Below are 18,769 nucleotides of genomic sequence, written 5' to 3'. Positions count from 1 at the left end.
GACAGTTATTTTTAGCTCTTTGCTATGGCTGCCTACTACCTTAAGACCAGATTCTTGTAAGATGCACAGTATGGTTTCCTCGGAAAAGGAAAGTTGGGGAAACTGACAAACTGCAGGTCTTAGGTTATCTGAAGACTTGTAGCTACTAACAGGATCTGTGAAGTGCTGCGGTGCTTCCTGGGAGATGTAGTTTGCGGGGTATTGAAACCAGGGCTTCTCACGGGCTAGCAGGGTACCTTTCTTTTGGAAGGTCCTAGCCCACCTAGACTGGCACACCCACGTGCCTCTGACCGCGTCCTTACGCCAAACGGCTCTGTCCTTGCTTCAGGCCACTCCTATTCTTCGGCTGACCCCTGGTGGTCACGTGGAGCTGCTCGCCACGCAAGTCTGGGTCCTTCTGCGATCCGCCGGGGTCCTTGCAGCTTGGAAGCCGCTCCGGAGCTGCCTGTTCGCGCGAGAGTTTGGAGGGGCGGGTTTGGGGTCGGTCTCCGGTGTAGGGCTCGCACGGCAGCGCTTCGGAGCCGTGCGTAGACGGCCGCTTAGAGTGCGGGGAGCTGGGTCAGGCAGTCGCTGGGTCACCCTTGCCTGGAAAGTGGCGGAGCGCTCTGGAGAAGCCTGGACAGCCTCGCTCCCCCGCAGCCAGGTGCTACGGTCGGGAGTAAAGTGAGAGTCCGGCCGTCTTCGAGCGCCTGGGCCACGGCGGCGGCCCTGGGAGCAGAGGTGGGACGGATGCGAGTGGCACTGAGGGTCTGGAATGGACTGGAGCGAAGGCAATGGCGGCGTCCTCAGAAAGGGGGCTGGTCCGCACGGGAAAGCTCTAGGCTGGAGGTGGGGATGCAGTAATCGAAGGTGGTGGGTCCAAATAGGCCCCAGGTATAGAGTGTTCTTCTGCCCACCACCTTTCTGCCTCCTGGCCTGAATCAGCTGCTTGCCTTGCCGGCAGCTTCTCTGTGCCTTCGTCCTCAGTTAATCGCCAACCTCCGTTCCGCAGCTGCCACATAGCCCTGAATACCAACATCTGGGGCCTCACCTGTCGACGTAGTGTCTGGGACTGAGCCCCAAGTCCCTCGCTCGCGCTCTCACTCACCGCGGGGGGGGGGGGGGGCGGGGGGGGGGAAGGTTGGGGGTGGAATCCGGGTCCTCAAGCGCTGGAACAGAGGAGCTCCTTTGTGTCCTGGCCATTTCCTGAAAAGTAGAGCCAGAGTCACACTGAGGCCTTTGTAGGGTGGGGTGGGGGTAATGTAGGATTCGGGGTGGGGGTAATGGAGCCGAATCCTCACACCTATGCTCTATTCCACCCTTAACTCAGGTGGAGCAACCCCATTACTCTAAAGATGAAAGGCTGGGGTTGGCTGGCCCTGCTTCTGGGGGCCCTGCTGGGAACTGCCTGGGCTCGGAGGAGCCAGGATCTACATTGTGGAGGTAAGAGCACAAAGAGAAATGAGAGGAAGGAGGGTGGGGAAGACAGAGCCTTGGGAGAGCATGAGATACAGGGTCTGGGAGAAGAATGAATGGAAATATCTGGGTTGATTTCCTTTCTCCCCTTCTTCCTCCTTCCTCTCCCCTCACACCAGCTTGCAGGGCTCTGGTGGATGAACTAGAGTGGGAAATCGCCCAGGTGGATCCCAAGAAGACCATTCAGATGGGCTCTTTCCGAATCAATCCAGATGGCAGCCAGTCAGTGGTGGAGGTAACTGTTACTGTTCCCCCAAATAAAGTAGCTCACTCTGAATTTGAATGAGAACTCAACTGATTAAGAAGGACCTTGGTTTAATAGATATTGACCCAGAAAGGTATCTAAAATATTGGGCTATCACATTTGTAAGAGGCTGGAGGCTTATACCCTATGTGCTTCCTGGCTCCAAACCTTAATATTATTTCTGCTGTAGTTATTAGTAGACAGGGAACCCTGATCAGCCCCCTCCTCCACATCCGTAATTCATGTCACTCATGTTTTTTTATAGTTTTTTTTTTTTAACGTTTATTTATTTTTGAGACAGAGAGAGAGCACGAATGGGGGAGGGTCAGAGAGAGGGAGACACAGAATCTGAAACAGGCTCCAGGCTCCGAGCTGTCAGCACAGAGCCCGACGCGGGGCTCGAACTCACGGACCGCGAGATAGTGACCTGAGCTGAAATCGGCCGCTTAACCTACTGAGCCACCCAGGCGCCCCACTCATGTTTTCACTATGGCATGATTATATACGTACAAAAGAGAAAAAGAAGGCCATATCCCTGTATGTAGGAAATTTATACTTGAGTAGAAAACATAACATATACGCAAAGCTACATCTAGTGGAGAGTATACAAAGAAAAGTTAAGGTTATGATGTTTGTGAGATGCTTTATAATTATTATCCTCAAAGCCTACACTACCTCTCTTATGCTCCTATTGAGGACAGGTATTAATCTCATTTAATACAAATAAATAAAATCATTAGCTTACACCCATAAGAATTAAGGGAGTTCAAAGGAAAGGAACACATAGTCAACTAGGATTTATCAAAGAGGTCTCTGTTTATCTATAATTTGGAGGTAATGACACCTGTTTTATTTCTTAGAAATGTGAAATGAGGTAAAATAAGATCATATATTTGAAAGCACTTTGGAACCATACGAATAAGCTGTACTGTTTTTAATTAGGGAGGGCTTTTTCGAATAAGTTAGTTGAACTAGATTTGGAAGGAAGAGTAAGGATATAAATTACTAATGTGCAGAGGTGGAAGAATATGAACCAAGGCTGAGGACATTTCTAGGTGCCTTATGCTCGATCAGAGGCCCACCTCACAGAGCTGCTAGAGGAGGTATGTGACCGGATGAAGGAGTATGGGGAACAAATTGACCCTTCCACCCACCGCAAGAACTACGTACGTGTAGTGGGCCGGAATGGAGAATCCAATGAACTGGACCTACAGGGCATCCGAATTGATTCAGACATCAGTGGCACTCTCAAGTTTGCGGTGAGCTTTGGGAATGGGTAGCTGGTTTTTGAAAATTAGGGGAGTTATTGGACAGCCCAAGCGGAAAGCTATGTTAATGTCCTTCTCCTCTCTGGAGGTGGAGGCAAAAGGCCTCTTCTTGCTGCCCTCTCTCATTCATTTCTCCCTTGGGTTGACAGTGTGAGAGCATTGTGGAGGAATATGAGGATGAACTCATTGAATTCTTTTCCCGAGAGGCTGACAATGTTAAAGACAAACTTTGTAGTAAGCGAACAGGTAAACTACTCCCACTTTACTGCCTGTCCTCACAGCCCGTTAGAACCTGGCACATTCCTTAGCATGTTCCTCTACCTCCTATCCCCCATCCTCTGATAATAGCTCAAGAATTAACTTCCATTACCTATGACTTAGAGACTTGGGTTGTTCCTCTCTATTCTCTTCCTGTCAGCTTTCAGAATTTGTGGCTCCCTCACCTGAGATCCTAGTGAAAGGATAGTGGGAATGTTTTGTCATCTAAAAGGATATGCTCTAAAAAATGGTGGTTGGTGTGTGTGCCAGTTTGGTTTGGGGCATTTTCTTGATAGTGACATATATCAGTATGAGAGTGGCATTTTCCTTCAAACTTTTATGTGCTATTTGCAGATCTATGTGACCATGCCCTGCACATATCGCATGATGAGCTATGAACCACTGGAGCGGCCCAGACTGACAGGCTTGATGGATCACCCCCAGGAGGGGAAGAGGGTGGCAATGCCTTTTATATTATGTTTTTATTGAAATGAACTGAAAAATTGTGAAACCAAAAGTATGAACTGTGTTGTCTTTTCATATCCAGAATCAACCCTTACGTTAAGCTTGAAGATAGGGGATTCCAGACAGGAAAGAAAAGGGAAGGAAGTGCTTTGGAAATGGTGTAGCATGAAGGTAGGAGGAGCCTGAGGCTTTCATTCTTTTGCCATCTGAGATTCCTGCTGGACTCAAAACTAGATAAGCATTTATTTGGTGCCTACTCAATACCATGTGTTTAGAGTCTGTGGAGAGAAGAGGAACCTCTGTGAATAAGCAAGGGAACATAGGTAAGTGTATGGTAGTATGGGATTCTAAAAATGACTTGTATTTATACTGATGAAACATAAAGTTTAAGACAGCTTGGTCTTGAAGGAAATCATGGATATGCATTATTCTTCCCTCCCTGCCCTTCCAGATGGAGGGATCAGCAGTAGCAGACAGGAAGTGGAAATAGATGGGGTCAACTCATCTGAAAAGTAAGGGCTTTATAAGATAGGGAGAGATGAGGTAAGGGATGTTATTTAATGAAGGCCCTTGCTTGCTGGTCTAAGCTTTTAGATTTGAACCTGTAGCACTAAAGTATACCTTTTTCATCTCCATCTGTCAGTCTGGACTGTAAGTCTGTCCCCACTTTCTATGTGTAGAGATTCTGTACTGGGGCATAGGGATGGAAACCTAAAGGATACCTTCTTTGAGGAGCTTCTTAAACACCTTGATCCAGAGGTATGTCTATCTCAGGGTTTGGAATGGAACACTTCTATCCCAGGAATACCTCAGGGAAAGAATAACTGAATAAACATTTTGAAGACTTTTTAAATTAAGCATTTTAGAATCTAAAGGGAACTTGGAGGTCATATAGTTCATCTCTGCCCATTTTACAGATGAAGAAACTGAGGCCTAGAGATACCACAGGTCCTGAAGGTCTGTATTTAGTGGCAAAATTGGATCAAGAGGCTAATGTTCCGTACTGTCAATATGATCTAATATAGCTGTAAAGTAGCTTCTGTTTTAAGTCTTTTTTTTCTCTTAATACCCTGTACACACAAAGCGAATGTGTTCAACAAGGCTTTCATGTCACAAATCCCTGAGAAATCTAACACATGAACTAGTTCAGAGCAAGTATCCTGATATTAGTTGACAACTCAGGTTCTAGTGTTAATTCCTTCTTCTCTCATCAGCCATAAGAAATGCGGTATCCTGTCAAGTCTGTTTTCCAGACCAGCTGTTACTATTTTTTCTTCTGTGATGCACGTGAATAATGTTCACATTCTTCATACCCCTGTGAGTATACCCAGGATTCTGTCCATTGCCTGCTTCCTGTCTAAAAACTTAACTCTTCCATCAGAGAGCTTATCACAAGTGCGGAAGTACTCTTATAGGGAACTCAAAATTGTTTTAATGTACAAAATAGCAAATAATTCACAAGCTTTAATAAAGTAATGTTAGTTGGTAATAAATTACTTGTGATACACCTCACTAGTCTGTCAAGGTACAGCTGTTAAGAACTCTCCAGCTCAACAGTCTTTGCCATTGCTACACAGGGGTGTGTCCTACATAGGGAAGAGTGGACATTATCCTCCTTGACTTGATCCTCAGAAGGTTAGGAGGATACTCTTTGCACATCTCTTTATTCATGTCACGAGTTACCACAAGGAATCCATGAATTTATCTGAATGTTTCTGGAGGCTCCCTACAACAAATGATGCTAGCCCAGTATTTTGGTAGATCAAATGCTAACCTTGCATATCTGGTTACACCTTAAGCTTTAGATGCCTTCTAAATGAGTTTATCAGTAAAATGTTAGAACTGAAAGAAACATTCTCAGATACAGTTTTCAATAATATCTGGATGTGAGTAGGAGATTTATCATGTGAAAACCCAGTCCTTTAAAAATAAATTTTAGAGGGGCTCCTGGGTGGCTCAGTCGGTTAAGCGTCTGACTTCGGCTCAGGTCACGATCTCACAGTCCGTGAGTTCGAGCCCCGCGTCGGGCTCTGTGCTGACAGCTCAGAGCCTGGAGCCTGCTTCAGATTCTGTGTCTCCCTCTCTCTCTGACCCTCCCCCGTTCATGCTCTGTCTCTGACTCAAAAATAAATAAACATTAAAAAAAATTAAAAAATAAATTTTAGAGAATTTTTATGCTGTTAAAAAGGATTCAGAGCAAGGACAAGAATCCTTTAAATACAGGACAGGGATGAATAGCCAGGGCAAAGGAACTAGTTTATGTTGAATACTCCTATAACAAGCACATACACCTTACTTAATCTCTACAATTCTAAGAAATAGATGTTGCTCCCATTTTTACAGATGAAGAAACTAAGTTCAAAGAGATTGTGTCTTAGGGAATCAAGACTTCAACCTTAGCAATTGTCTTATCCCTAGGCCAATGGGTCTTTCTATCTCATTCCTATAGTGGAGTCTCCATGTAGTTCCTGGTGGCTGTGTACACTAGTACTTTTGCTTGAAAACTACCATGCCCTCTGACTCTAATAATCAATAATGAAAAAGCACTGGGCAGGGGGGAGGGAGTGAAAAAGCATTATATCCTCCTTTCAGACTGATTATATTTTTCCAGACTGATTGTAATAAGAAACCCATTCTACCCCACTGTCATTTTAGGTGTTAAGTGTTTGTCTCTCCTACCTTTATATATTCTGGGAGGGTCACCAATTTATCATGTATTTCAGGTATGGATGTACAAACATTTTATAGTTGAGTAAGATTATTCCTTATTTTAGAAAATATTTAAAATACAGAACACACTGAGTTGATGTGCCCAGAAGACCATTAACAGTGATTCAGAAGTCCCCTTCCTGAGTTACAGCTGATAATTCATAGTCATCACCATATAAACAGTACAGCTTAGTAGTTAAGGTACAGCTTCTGGGCAATTACAAGCTATGGTCCTGAGCAGAATACTTTATCTAACCTTGGTTTCCTCCTCTGTATACTAACTAATGTTAGAGATACTAACATTACCTACATCCTTTAGAGTTTTTGTGAGGATTAATTAAGATAGTGCATGTACCACATTTAGATAGTACCTGGAAATTATGAGTATTCAATAAATTTTAGTTACCTATTAAATACAGGAGTTTGATCTACTGATGCAGGCCTTTTCAGTTGAAGCTTAGGCTGCATTTTCCCACTTACCCTTAGCCACCAGGGGGCACCATCACCTCTGTCCATTTTAAAGAGGTCCTCCCAAGGTCAAGATGACCTCAGTGCTCAGCCTTCTCTCCACTGCCCCACTAGTTCTCAGGCACTTAGTTGTATTTAGACCTAAAGCTCATTTGGCTGCTTTATTCATGCCAATCCTCCCTTAACTTTCTTATCTCCTCCCCAGGTCCCATTCACGTTTAGAAAGAGATTCTAAGCTAGCTTCTGGGAGATCACATTTAGTCCTGATCCCTGGGCTTTCTCACTGGCGTTATAGGACTGGATGTCAGGACTAAACAACTTCAAAACAAGTCCATAAAGTAGTCATAGCACTAGGCTCCAGGACATGGTGTCAAGAGGCTTAGAGCTTTGCTGTTTCCCACCCTCCCGCCAGTGACTAGAGCTCCAAAATAGGTTACCCTTATGGCCACTCAATAATTACTCTTTGGTAGCCTCATCCTGAAAATGCCTCTTGTATTTTGGGGTACTGGAGTTCAGGCCTCTGGTTAGTCTCTGTGGATAATTAACCAGAGAGCAGAAACCAGGCCAGACTATTCTAGGGTTAGGAGGAAATCCTCTGTGAGATGCTAAACTGGGAGCAAATATTGATCATTGGAGCTTTGAAGTCACCGAGAAGGTAGCTGAGGTCAGTGTTCCTTTGGGGCACTGCTTGGCTGCTTCTCTTCATGTAGTTCTTTCCTAAGACCTACCAATCTGATTTCCGAATCAGAGGAGTGTTGGTTGGTAAGTTGTGAAGCTAGGTACAAGGAAAATTGGGAAGAGAAAATGGTGGTTTCTCCTTCTCTTTCCCCAAGTCCAAGCTATAAACTAGTTTCTTTATAAAGTGGGTCTATCTAAACCTGGTTTGATGGTACTGAGACTTCTGAACCTTGTTATTGCTATGTGAGGAGATAAAAGGACTATTCATTTGGAGCTTGGGGTTTGTAGATTAGGTGTCCTGGTCCTTGGGTCACTTTCCCTCTGCACCTAGGTCAATGACAGTGATGGGTTTAGGAGGTAGAAAGGTCCTGAGGTCTTGTCTACCTAGATGAGTTAGTGAAAAGCAATGTAGAAGATCAATTTAGTACTGAGGTTCATTTAATGGTCTCTGGGAAGCATGGGATAAGTGTATACAAGACAGCCATGTAGGAGAAGGGGTCCAGAGGCTCTATGGGAGTGATGGAGTGAAGGAAGTGATGTGACAAATAGGGAGGATGCTTAATGCCTAATTTTGGATGAGGGGCTAGTCTGCAGTTTTTGATCTTATGGCTAGATGTGGGGTGGGCTGCCTGCCTGGGGTTATGTGACTGTAATGGCAGTGAGACTAATGCCCAGGGCCCAGAGGTTTTGGCCTGTGCTGGAAGCCTTCCTTTTTTTTTTTTTTTTTTTAAAGATTTTATTTATGTTAGTAATGTCTATACCCAATGTGGGGCTCGAACCTATAACCCTGAGATCAAGAGTGGCATGCTTCACCAACTGAGCCTGGCACCCTTGGAAGCCTTCATATTATGGGGGCATCTGTAAGGTTTGGATTTCCTGGCACCAGACGCAGAACTGACAGCCCATAAATACACTGGATATATTCAGGCTCCTGCCTTTGCTTTCCCTCTCCATATATTGGGGTCTTTTACTATCTATAATACTATGGCCTCTGCTGACCTCAAATGATCATCAAGCAGCTAACTCTGGCATCATAGCCTCTGTCCACATGACGGCACCTCTATGGCCATTAAGTCATTGACCAAAGACATTCTTTAAGAAAGTATGCCAGTGGGGTAGGAGGTGCCGGCAATGATCAGTAGCTGTGATAGTATATTAAAGGATTGGCTTCCGAGGACCTTCCAAGGTCGGAGTTCTTGGGACTTTTTCTCTCATATTAACTTGAGAAGTAACCCCAAATGTGTTAAGGGCAAGAGGGAAGCCTAAGAAGGAAGTTAACTGAGTTATCAGGCACATACTTAGTCACCTACACGCCCCCCCCTCCCCCGCGCCCATCCTTAATTAGCCTAACCTAGGCGGTCCAATCCTGCCCGCAACAACTGCTGTCTATGGCTCAGGTCCCGCCCACACACACGCCGGACCAATGGCCGATCCGGAGGCGAGTCCCCTGAGAGGGGCGGGAGCGGGTTCGGGCAGTAGGCGGGGCCTCGCTGAGGACCCCGGGCTGGGCGCCGCCGCCGGTTTGTCTACCCTTTCCCTCAGCCACCTCCTTTCAACCTTGTCCACCCGTCGGCGCGGCCTTTGCTGCAGCGGCGGCGGCTCCCGTTCCTGCCGCAGCTCTGTCCCCTCCTTCCCTCCCCACCAGATCCCCGAGTTCGCCCGTCATGGCTTTACTCACTGCGGCCGCCCGGCTCTTTGGAGCCAAGGTGAGCAACTAAGGGAAGGAGCGCGCGGCCCAAGGGTGGGGCTCAGACGACTGCAGGCCCTTCAGCGCCAGGGTCTCCCTCCCCTACCCATACGCACCCCAGCGCTCCTTAAAGGGGCCCTGCGCCTGGCTGGCCGCCAGCCTTCTGTGGAGCACTCAGGGCCATGTGCTACGTTGGCCTTTTGCCCCTCGGGGTGAAGAGAGAGCTGCCCGCCCCCGGCATGCGGTCTTGGGCGGGTGGAGAGCCCGGCCTCTGCTGTCACCCTGCATGTCTAGCGTGGACGAGCTCTGGGCAAAGGAGCTGCCAGTGGAGAACATAGGTGTTGTGTTCTATTGGAGTTAGGGAAAGGGCCTGTTTGGAGGAGGGGGTGAGGGGGTAGAAGTGGCAGGGATGAAGAGATGTGCCCACTGTCCCTGGACCAGAGCTGGAGCGGTGGCTGATTTCAGCTTCTGCTTTGTAGGGAAGGCCTTGTCAGTTCCCAAACTGCCTTTTTTTCTGTTTCTCCAACCCAAATTTTGAAGCTTTTAATGACCAAGCTTTAGCAGTTCCTCTGGTGGAGTGGAACTCAGGTCCTCTTTGTCCTTGGGACTCTTGCACTTACTCTTCATATAGGAGGAGCTTGAATGGGGTGGAGCCATTCTGTAAAACCTTCTGCATGGTTATCATATATGATTGGAGAAAGAACCAGAAAGATTGTTCCTCCAAACTGCAGGCCAGTAAGTGAAGATAACTGGGCAGGAGATAGTACTGCTGAAGTCACATGACCAATCTTACTACTCTCTCACTCAGGTTTAGCCATTGCTCTTAAGTCTACTCTACCCAGGAGAGAGATTCCTGTCATTCTTTGAGGCCCTAATTTACTCGAATTTTGTTGCCTTTGTATTATATGAATATTATTGCTTGGTACTTTCAACTTCAAATTGCCAGTACTTTTGTCACTGGGTAGCTTAGCCCTTTAAGTAGAGAAACTGCTGTGTTGAGGGGGGGTAGTTCCAGTCTTCTAATCCAAGTAGGGACAGTCCCACAAGTGACCTTGACTTCTGCAAAGAACTCATACTTTCTCTTCTGCAGATTAAACCTGCCAGCACCTGAAGGAAAGGAAAGTCTTAGAATGGTTTTGACTTGCTGTGTGTTATCTTGCATGGTTGACAGATAAGGTGAAGCCTGTAGAATTTACACTGGGGTTCTTCCAGGTACCCAACAGCAAGGTGGAGGCTGATCATTTGGGAGATACTTGTCTTACTTGACTGTTGCTTCTTCTGCTGCCAGGGAACAGGGTAAGGAAGTCTCTTGGGAAATGAAGCAAGTTCTAGATAGTGTTTTGGCAGAATAGGGGACACGACACTATAATTAGCTCATTTCAGAGTTGCTAACCCAGACCGGTTAATCTAACCCTTAAGCGAATTTGAAAAACCTTTAGAATTTACCTTTTGAATTTATTTTGTCCTTTAAGCCTCTAGGGAAGCTCAGAACGCTTTTGGGGATGACAGTACTATATAATTGTAGAATCATTATTGTTTTGTTTACTTTCCTGTTAGGGATGAACCTGAGGATCCCAGAAACCTGTAAATTAGAAGCCATTTGAAGGCTCTTGACTCTTAAAATTAGCAAAGCTCAAAAAACACAGGAGTGGAAATTTCCTGAGATCTAAGCAGAATGACCAGGATACCAAGAAGCCTTTCATTTTGTCAGCATTGCTAGCACCTGCCTGAGTTTTCCAGCTTAGCCTGCAAGTTAACTGGAACTCAGTTTTACTTTTGCTATTAAGGTAGGCTTTAAAGGGCAAAAATAAATACTTTCTGATTTGAGAAAACTGACCCCTACTACTTGGATTCTCAAGGTCAGATGTAGTTTCACTTTTCTGAGAAGAGGTGTTGTTGTTGGGTTTTTTGTTTTGTTTTGTTTTGTTTTTTTGTTTAGAGCACGTGCGCATTCAAGAGCATGCACAAGCTAGGGAAGGGCAGAGGGAGAGGGAGGGACAGAATCCCAAGCAGGCTTCAAGCCCAGCCTGGAGCCTAGTGCAGGGCTCGATCTCACAAATCTCGAGATTATGACCTGAGCTGAAATCAAGAGTCGGACTTTTATTTTATTATTTTTTTTAATGTTTATTTATTTTTGAGAGAGAGAGACAGAGTGTGAGCAGGACAGGGACAGAGAGAGGAGACAGAGAATCCAAAGCAGGCTCAACTGCAGGGCTCGAACTCACAAACCACGAGATCATGACTTGAGCTGAAGTCGGCCGCTTAACCAACTGAGCCACCCAGGCGAGGCACCCCAAGAGTCGGACTTTTAACCTACTGAGCCACCCAGGTGCCCCTGAGAAGAGATTTTTTTAACTATGTTAGGTGACATAAATGCCAGTCATTGTATTGTTCTACCGTACTCACTTTCAGGTAATTTAATGAACACCTGAGTTGGAGAGATAGACTAATTCAGAACCTTGAGATTCTTTGACTTATTTATCCAAATGAATTCATACTAAGCAATGGCCTTAGTATTAGCTCTGGGTGCCTTCTCTTTGTGGTACTCTTTTCAGAAGTGACCCAGGCCTGGATTTGGGCTGGAAATTAGAGTATGGCCACTAATTCATCTCTGGACTCTTTTAACACCAAGTAACCTAGGGTTACTTAACAAACCCTAGTTACTTTTTTTTTTTTGTTAATGTTTATTCATTTTTAAGAATTAGCGAGTATGAGTGGAGGAGGGGCAGAAAGTGGAAGACAGGATCTGAAGCAGGCTTTCCACTGACAGCAGAGAGCTTGATGCAGGACTCAAACTGACGAACCAAGAGATCATGACCTGAGCCGAAGTCAGACACTTAACCCACCGAGCAACCCAAGCACCCCAACAAACCCCAGTTACATCTTGTACTGTTGAGAATTGCTCCTCCAGGCTAGGGTGTTCGATAACTTTGAGAAAATCAAGCCAAAAGTGTTTTTATATGATTTCTAGACCTTTTCAAGACACTTAAATTGAAACCCATGATTCCTTTACAGTAGACCTATACTACTGAACATCTCCAGTATAAATCCTAGTCTGAAATTGGGTTCAACAAAACTAGATCAAGTTTTTTTCTGTGAAATGGTAGTTAGGCTTATAGCCCTGAACTTTAGTTTTTAAAAAACATTTTTTTAAGTTTATTTAAGTAATCTCTACACCCAACATGGGGCTTGAACCCATGACCCCAAGATCAAGAGTTGTATGCTCTTCCAACTGAGCCAACCAGATGCCCCTTACAGCCTAGAACTTTTTAAAAAAATTTGTGTGTGTGTGTGTGTGTGAGAGAGAGAGAGAGAGAGAAAGAGCAGGGGAGTGTGTGTGTGTGTGTGTGTGTGTGTGTGTGTGAGAGAGAGAAAGAGAATGAGCAGGGGAGAGGGCCCCGAGGGAGAGAGGAAGAGACTCCCAAGCAGGCTCTGCACTGTCAGCATAGAGCCCAATGTGAGGCTCGATCTCATGAACCATGAGATCATGACCTGAGCCAAAACCAAGAGTTGGATGCTTAACTGATGGAGCCACCCAGGCACTCCTATAGCCTAGAACTTTTAAAGGCAAGTGCCCAAATCTCAGACTACCCAAAGTGTGATGGCAGTTCCTTGATGCTTACTAGATGGGCTAAAGATGAAAAATGGAGAGTAAAAAGCCTCATTGTGTGCTAATGGTGGGATGACTGCATTTGTTCTTCCTAGTGGCCTTTAGATTGATAATGGATGAGTGCATGGATATGGAGAATAAGTGAGGTGAGCATTGCTGAAGTAAATCATTAGAAGAGAAGGCTGGCATTCCTAGTTCAGATGGGCAGAAGGCAGGAAGCCAGATGTGGTGGATCTCTAGAGCTACATAGTAATTATTTTTGACCTAGTTCAGTGCTTTATGTGATATAGTAGGATGTGAAATTTAAAACAGTAGTGAGGCAGCCTTAGCGATAGAGCTTTCTTAACATATGACTCTTTCAGTTTTTCCCTCAGTTGCCCGAATTCTTTAGGTCCCTGTGTGTTTTTTTAAGGTTTATTTATTTAAGTGATTTCTGCACCCAATGTGGGGCTCAAAGTCATGACCCTGAGATCAGGAGTCACATGCTCCTCCAAATGAGTCAGCTAGGCACCCCTAGGTTCCTTTTTATTTCTTTGGTAACACGTATTTCTTTTTATGTGTTACCATTTTAAAAGTTCTGTAAGTTCACAGTGGGCATTATCACCTGGGTTGCTTGTTCATATTGCACATTCATTAGTCCTGTCTTCAGATTCTGATTCAGCAAAGGTAGGATGGGATCTGGAAACTTGTATTTTTTCAAGCACTTCTGTTGACTGACCTGGTGGGCCAGTAAAGCCACATACAGGTCTCTTGTTTGCAACTTTATTGAATGTATATATGAAACTTTGTGTATTTGGGCTTTTTTATTTTTTTGGAATTAGTGATTATTTTGGAAATTAATTTCAAGGGCACCTGGGTGGCTCAGTCAGTTGAGTCTGACTTCAGCTCAGGTCATGATCTCAGGGTTCATGGGTTTGAGCCCCGCATCAGGCTCCCTGCTGTCAGCACTGAGCTCATTTCAGATCCTCTGTTTCCCTCTCTCTCTGCCCCTCCCCCGCTCATTCTCATTCCACCCCCCTCTTAAAAATAAATAAACATTTTGGGGTGCCTGGGTGGCTCAGTCGGTTAAGCGTCCGACTTGGGCTCAGGTCATGATCTCGCAGTCCGTGAGTTCGAGCCCCGTGTCAGGCTCTGTGCTGACAGCTCAGAGCCTGGAGCCTGTTTCAGATTCTGTATCTCCCTCTCTCTCTGCCCCTCCCTGGTTCATGCTCTGTCTCTCTGTCTCAAAAATAAATAAACATTAAAAAAAAATTAAATAAATAAACATTTTTAAAAAATTTGACTTCAAAATTTTGACTTCAAAAATAACTATTCTAGGCAATAGTCCGTTCAGGCTACTTTCTCTAGATTTGTCTTTCTAGGCTTTTTTTTCAAATGCTTTCAGAAGTATCTTGTAAATTTCTGGACCAAAGTGTTAGGTGCTGAAACTACAAAAGAACTCCTAATGGAAGTGAGAGCAGTTTCTAGTTCCCAAGAAAGTAGGAGGAGGGCAGATCCTATCTATATACTTTATTCACTAGCATATACTTAGTGTATTTAGAATAAGTAGGTGTTTAGAAAATATTTGTTAAAGAACAGTTAGGATTTCTACTGAAAGCAAAATTAGGGCTCTTGATTCTTTTCTGAGGTTGAATTCCTGTCCTTCGTGGTCTTCCTTGGAGTGAATCTTTAGGGAAGACTCTGTTAGAAAATGACAATTAGGTAGAATTATTAAGGAACTCCTGTGAGTATGGAGGTCAAAGTATGAAATCTGAATATTACTGTGCTCACGCTATTAAGTGGCCTGACCAAGTAGTGCAGGCCGACTTCCAATATCACCATTGTGAAACAGATGTTAAATGGCTTTAGTTCTCTGACCTGGTTCTGGGGAGAGAGGAGCCTTTGTCCTATGTGTGTTCTTTCTCCCTTAATGCAAGTTGTTCCTTCTGCATTGCAAGCCTTTGCAGCACAAGATTTTTCCTACCAGTTATTGGTGCATTATGTTTGCTTCATCAGCTAAGCCCGTTCTGCTGGCTTGGCAAGCTCTGATTTTTTTTTATTTTATTTTATTTTTTTTTAATGTTTATTTATTTCTGAGACAGAGACAGAGGGGGAGGGGCAGAGAGAGAGGGAGACACAGAATCCGAAGGAGGCTCCGGGCTCTGAGCTGTCAGCACAGAGCCTGATGCGGGGGCTCAAACTCACAAACTGTGAGATCATGACCTGAGCCGAAGTTGGTTGCTCAACTGACTGAGTCACACAGGTGCCCCGAGCTCTGATCTTTTTTCTGATGAAGGACAAGGGCTCCATTAAAATCAAGAGCATCTCTCTCAAGCTTGTAATGCTGGAGCTCTTGCATATGTTGTAAGACATGGTCTAAATGTGTCTAGGATGGAGGATCAAAGAAAATTTGGCTTTTCTCCTGTGGAATAAAGGTCCTAGGTGTGGACCAATGATGATAACAGGCTAAGAGGAGTGAGTAAGAGGGAAATAACCACTTTATTAAGTGCTTATTCAAATAGGATTCTGAGGGCACTGGCTGGCTTCAGTCAGTGGAGTGTGCAGCTCTATTTTATTATAATATTTATTTATTTTTGTGAGAGAGAAGTGGGGGAGAGAGAGAATCTCAAGCAGACTTTGTGCTGTCAGCACAGAACCCCATGTGGGGCTCAGTCTCATGAACCGTGAGATCATGACCTGACCCAAAATCAAGAGTCAGTGACTTAACCAACTGAGCCACCCAGATGCCCCTGGAGCATGTGACTCTTGATCTTGAGGTTGTGAGTTCAAGCCCCACATTGGAGGTAGAGATCGCTTGAAAATAAAATCTTACAAAAAACAAAAAATAGGATTCTGTTGTTCTGAGAATTTGAGGGAGGATACAGGAGTTTCTGATGATTTTTTGGCGATTTTGCGCATACCTTATTCCAGAAATACCCTAAGTATGGTAGGCAAGTCTTTGGCAGAATTTCCTGCATGTACTATTAGTCCTTTTCCTCCCTTGGCCCTTTAAGCTAGAGGTTCTTTTAGTTATATTTTTCTGTTCTAGTACATTTGAGAGTCACAGCTCACTTCCATCAATAGTAGCAAACTCTGTAGAAGAGTTCTTGCAAGAGATGGCAGTGTTTTGAGGTTTGAAAAAAACCTCTTTGTGATTGTAATACCCCCACCCTACCCCACCCTGTAGAGAAACATGGCTGTCAGACATCTAAGCCAGGCCCTTGTCTTTGGAAACAGCTCACTCTCTCTCTCCCCATGAAGGAGCTGACCTATTGAATGAGGTGACTCCCTGATTCACCTGACAGCTGTTCCAGTAGGGTGACTCTACACGTGGCATGCTACCAGAAGTCAAAAGCCTAGTTGCCACACCTCCGGACTTAGGGGAGGAGCTGGTAGGTGAAAGTTCAGGGATGACTCAGAGGTTTGTAACCTGTCCCATCAGTGAGTATAGCCTGCATGTACTATACAGAGCTATTGAGCTGGTCTCTTTGGCAGCTAGGTGGTAGATGAAATGAGGTGTGTAGCCTTGGGTGTGACAGTCCTTCAGCATCTCCTTTCTAGTCATTTTTTCAGCTGGGTAGTTAAATTTGTTTCAACTTCTTGAGACTCCTCCCCTCTTCATCAGTAGGTTTTTAAGGTTCTTAAAAAGGAAATTAGGGCTTTATTTCCTATTCTACAGGTAGAGGGAATTATCCATTCACCCCTTCCTCAGGCCTGACTGCCTCTTTGCTGGAATCCAACTCTGGGAGAGAGTAGTGACACTTGAGGTGTTAGGTAATAGGCCAACACATTTCTAAGAAACACATGTTTATTGAACTCACTTATGCAGAAAGCACTGTTCTGGATGCTTTCATGCGGATTATTTTATACAGTCTACTCCTCTCCCTTGAAATTGGCTCTATTGCCAATTTAGAGATGTGAAAACTGTGACTTAGAAAAGTTAGGCCATATAGCCAAGGTAACACAGCATGATAATAACAGAACCTGGATTTAAAACTTGATTGTAGGGGCGCCTGGGTGGCTCAGTCGGTTAAGCGTCCGACTTTAGCTCAGGTCACGATCTCACGGTCCATGAGTTCGAGCCCCGCATCGGGCTCTGGGCTGATGGCTCAGAGCCTGGAGCCTGCTTCGGATTCTGTGTCTCCCTCTCTCTCTGACCCTCCCCCGTTCATGCTCTGTCTCTCTCTGTCTCAAAAATAAATAAATGTTAAAAAAAAAAATTTTTTTTTTAAATAAAATAAAACTTGATTGTGATAACTGTACATCCCAGAGTCTACATTCTACCCTTTTGCTCTCTTGCTTAACACTTTAGGCCATGTATACATCTCAGACTTTATTGTTCATATGAATCAGATTTGGATGCAGTAGGTCTGAAGTGAGGCCCAAGAGTCTGCATTTCTCACAAGCTCCAAGTAATGCTAGTGCTGCTGGCTAGGCAGTCATGTTTTATTTAAAAAAAAAATTTTAACGTTTATTTATTTTGAGAGAGAGTGCACATGCGCAAGCAGGGGAAGGGCAGAGAGAGAGGGAGAGAGAGAGAATCCTGTGCTGACAGCTTGATGCCTGATGCAGGGATTTGAACTCATGAACTGTGAGATCATGATTTGAGCTGAAACCAATTTTCAGATGCCTAACCTACTGAGCCACCCAGGTGCCCGTAGGCAGTCATATTTTAAATAGCAAGGCTTTTGAGTACCTTTATATATGTCCTTCTTAGAGCCTTAACTCAGACTTTGAGCTAAGTAGCTTGAGTGTTATCCTAAATATGGAGAAGGAAAGGGAAACAATACGGCTGACCCTTGAGCAACACAGTTTGAACTGTGCTGGTCCATTTATATGTGGATTTTTACAGTGCAGTACTGCAAATGTGTTATCTCTTCCTTATGATTTTGTAGTAACATTTTCTTTAGTTTTTTTGTAAGAATACAGTAGGTAAAATATATAACATACAAAATAGGTATTAACAGACTATGTATCAGTAAGGGTTCCAATCAACAGTAGGCTGTTAGTAGTATAGTCTTACAGAAGCCGAAAGTTATACCCAGGTTTTCAGCTGCATGGGGGATCTGTATCCCTAAGTCCTGTGTTGTTCAAGGATCAACTATAGTTAGTTGTTTTGCTTTGGATGTCTGTTAATTTAGTAATGTAGGTGGGGCTAGAACCCAGATTTTCTTTCCTAATTCCAAATCATGTGCTTTGTTTTCTGCATCATTAGGTAAAATTGTTCTAATTTGAATTTTTCCTATCTAGCTTTTTGAGTGGTTATAGCACTGAATTGCTGCCTTTAAAATCCTTCTGATTTCTTTAGTTTTCTTTAAGCTGCGGGGTTAGCTAAAAATATGACTAATCCTGATGCTGAAGGGCATGAGAAAATGGCCAAAATGTTTAATTTTATGTATTTATTTATATAACAAATGCAAGGCACTTGCCATAGGCCAGAAGTGGTTTCAAGTGCTTTATAAATGTTGACTTAATTAATCCCCACAGCAATCCTTTGAGATAGGTACTATTATTGTTCCCATTTTACTGATAAGGAAACTGAGGCACAGAAAGGTTAAATGACTTGGCTAGGGTCACACAGCTAATAAGTGGCAGAGAAGGACAGTAGAAACAGAGTATACTACCTTTATTCCATAACTACATAGCCAAGCTATCCATATACTTTGCTTTGCAAATCAGAGATCTGGCCAAGAAGTGTTGCTGATAGAGATTAGGGACAGTTAAAATCAGCCCTCTAAGTTACTCCTGAGACTCCTCACATTAAATGGCAAAGACACTCACCACAAAGGAAATTAAGACTTTGATGATGTTGAAAGTGGAGTGATAGTTCAGTTATAAGTTTCTTTTCCTATGCATGCTCTTAAAGTAGCATTCATATAAATAGATCTGCAAAACGACTAGCAAAGCAGCAGTGATGACCCAGCTGAGTCTTTTTTTTTTTTTTTAAC

General features: G+C 44.2%; 2 protein-coding genes across 3 annotated transcripts in view; both read left to right on the top strand.

Annotated features, from left to right (window-relative positions):
- The first annotated feature begins 606 nt into the window (after nt 1-606).
- Nucleotides 607-3,715, top strand: CNPY2 (canopy FGF signaling regulator 2). The gene is made up of 6 exons (XM_007081501.3): nt 607-720; nt 1,310-1,422; nt 1,575-1,690; nt 2,755-2,958; nt 3,117-3,213; nt 3,580-3,715. The coding sequence occupies exons 2-6, from the start codon at nt 1,335-1,337 to the stop codon at nt 3,621-3,623; spliced, it is 549 nt and encodes a 182-aa protein (XP_007081563.1). The 5' UTR covers nt 607-720; nt 1,310-1,334; the 3' UTR covers nt 3,624-3,715.
- A 1,159-nt stretch (nt 3,716-4,874) lies between these two features.
- Nucleotides 4,875-18,769, top strand: part of CS (citrate synthase) — a 31,784-nt gene continuing 17,889 nt past the window's right edge. Inside the window, exon 1 of one of the 2 annotated variants that reach the window (XM_042992541.1) lies at nt 4,875-5,007. In XM_042992541.1, coding sequence (XP_042848475.1) covers nt 4,972-5,007 — 36 coding nt within the window. In that variant the 5' untranslated portion in view covers nt 4,875-4,971. Of the gene's footprint in view, nt 5,008-9,026; nt 9,252-18,769 lie in introns of those variants that run through there. The other variant, XM_007081499.3, reaches the window with a different exon arrangement.

This window comes from Panthera tigris, chromosome B4, assembly GCF_018350195.1.
Source record: "Panthera tigris isolate Pti1 chromosome B4, P.tigris_Pti1_mat1.1, whole genome shotgun sequence".
NCBI lineage: Eukaryota > Metazoa > Chordata > Mammalia > Carnivora > Felidae > Panthera > Panthera tigris.
This window is presented reverse-complemented; position numbering and strand designations above follow the sequence as displayed.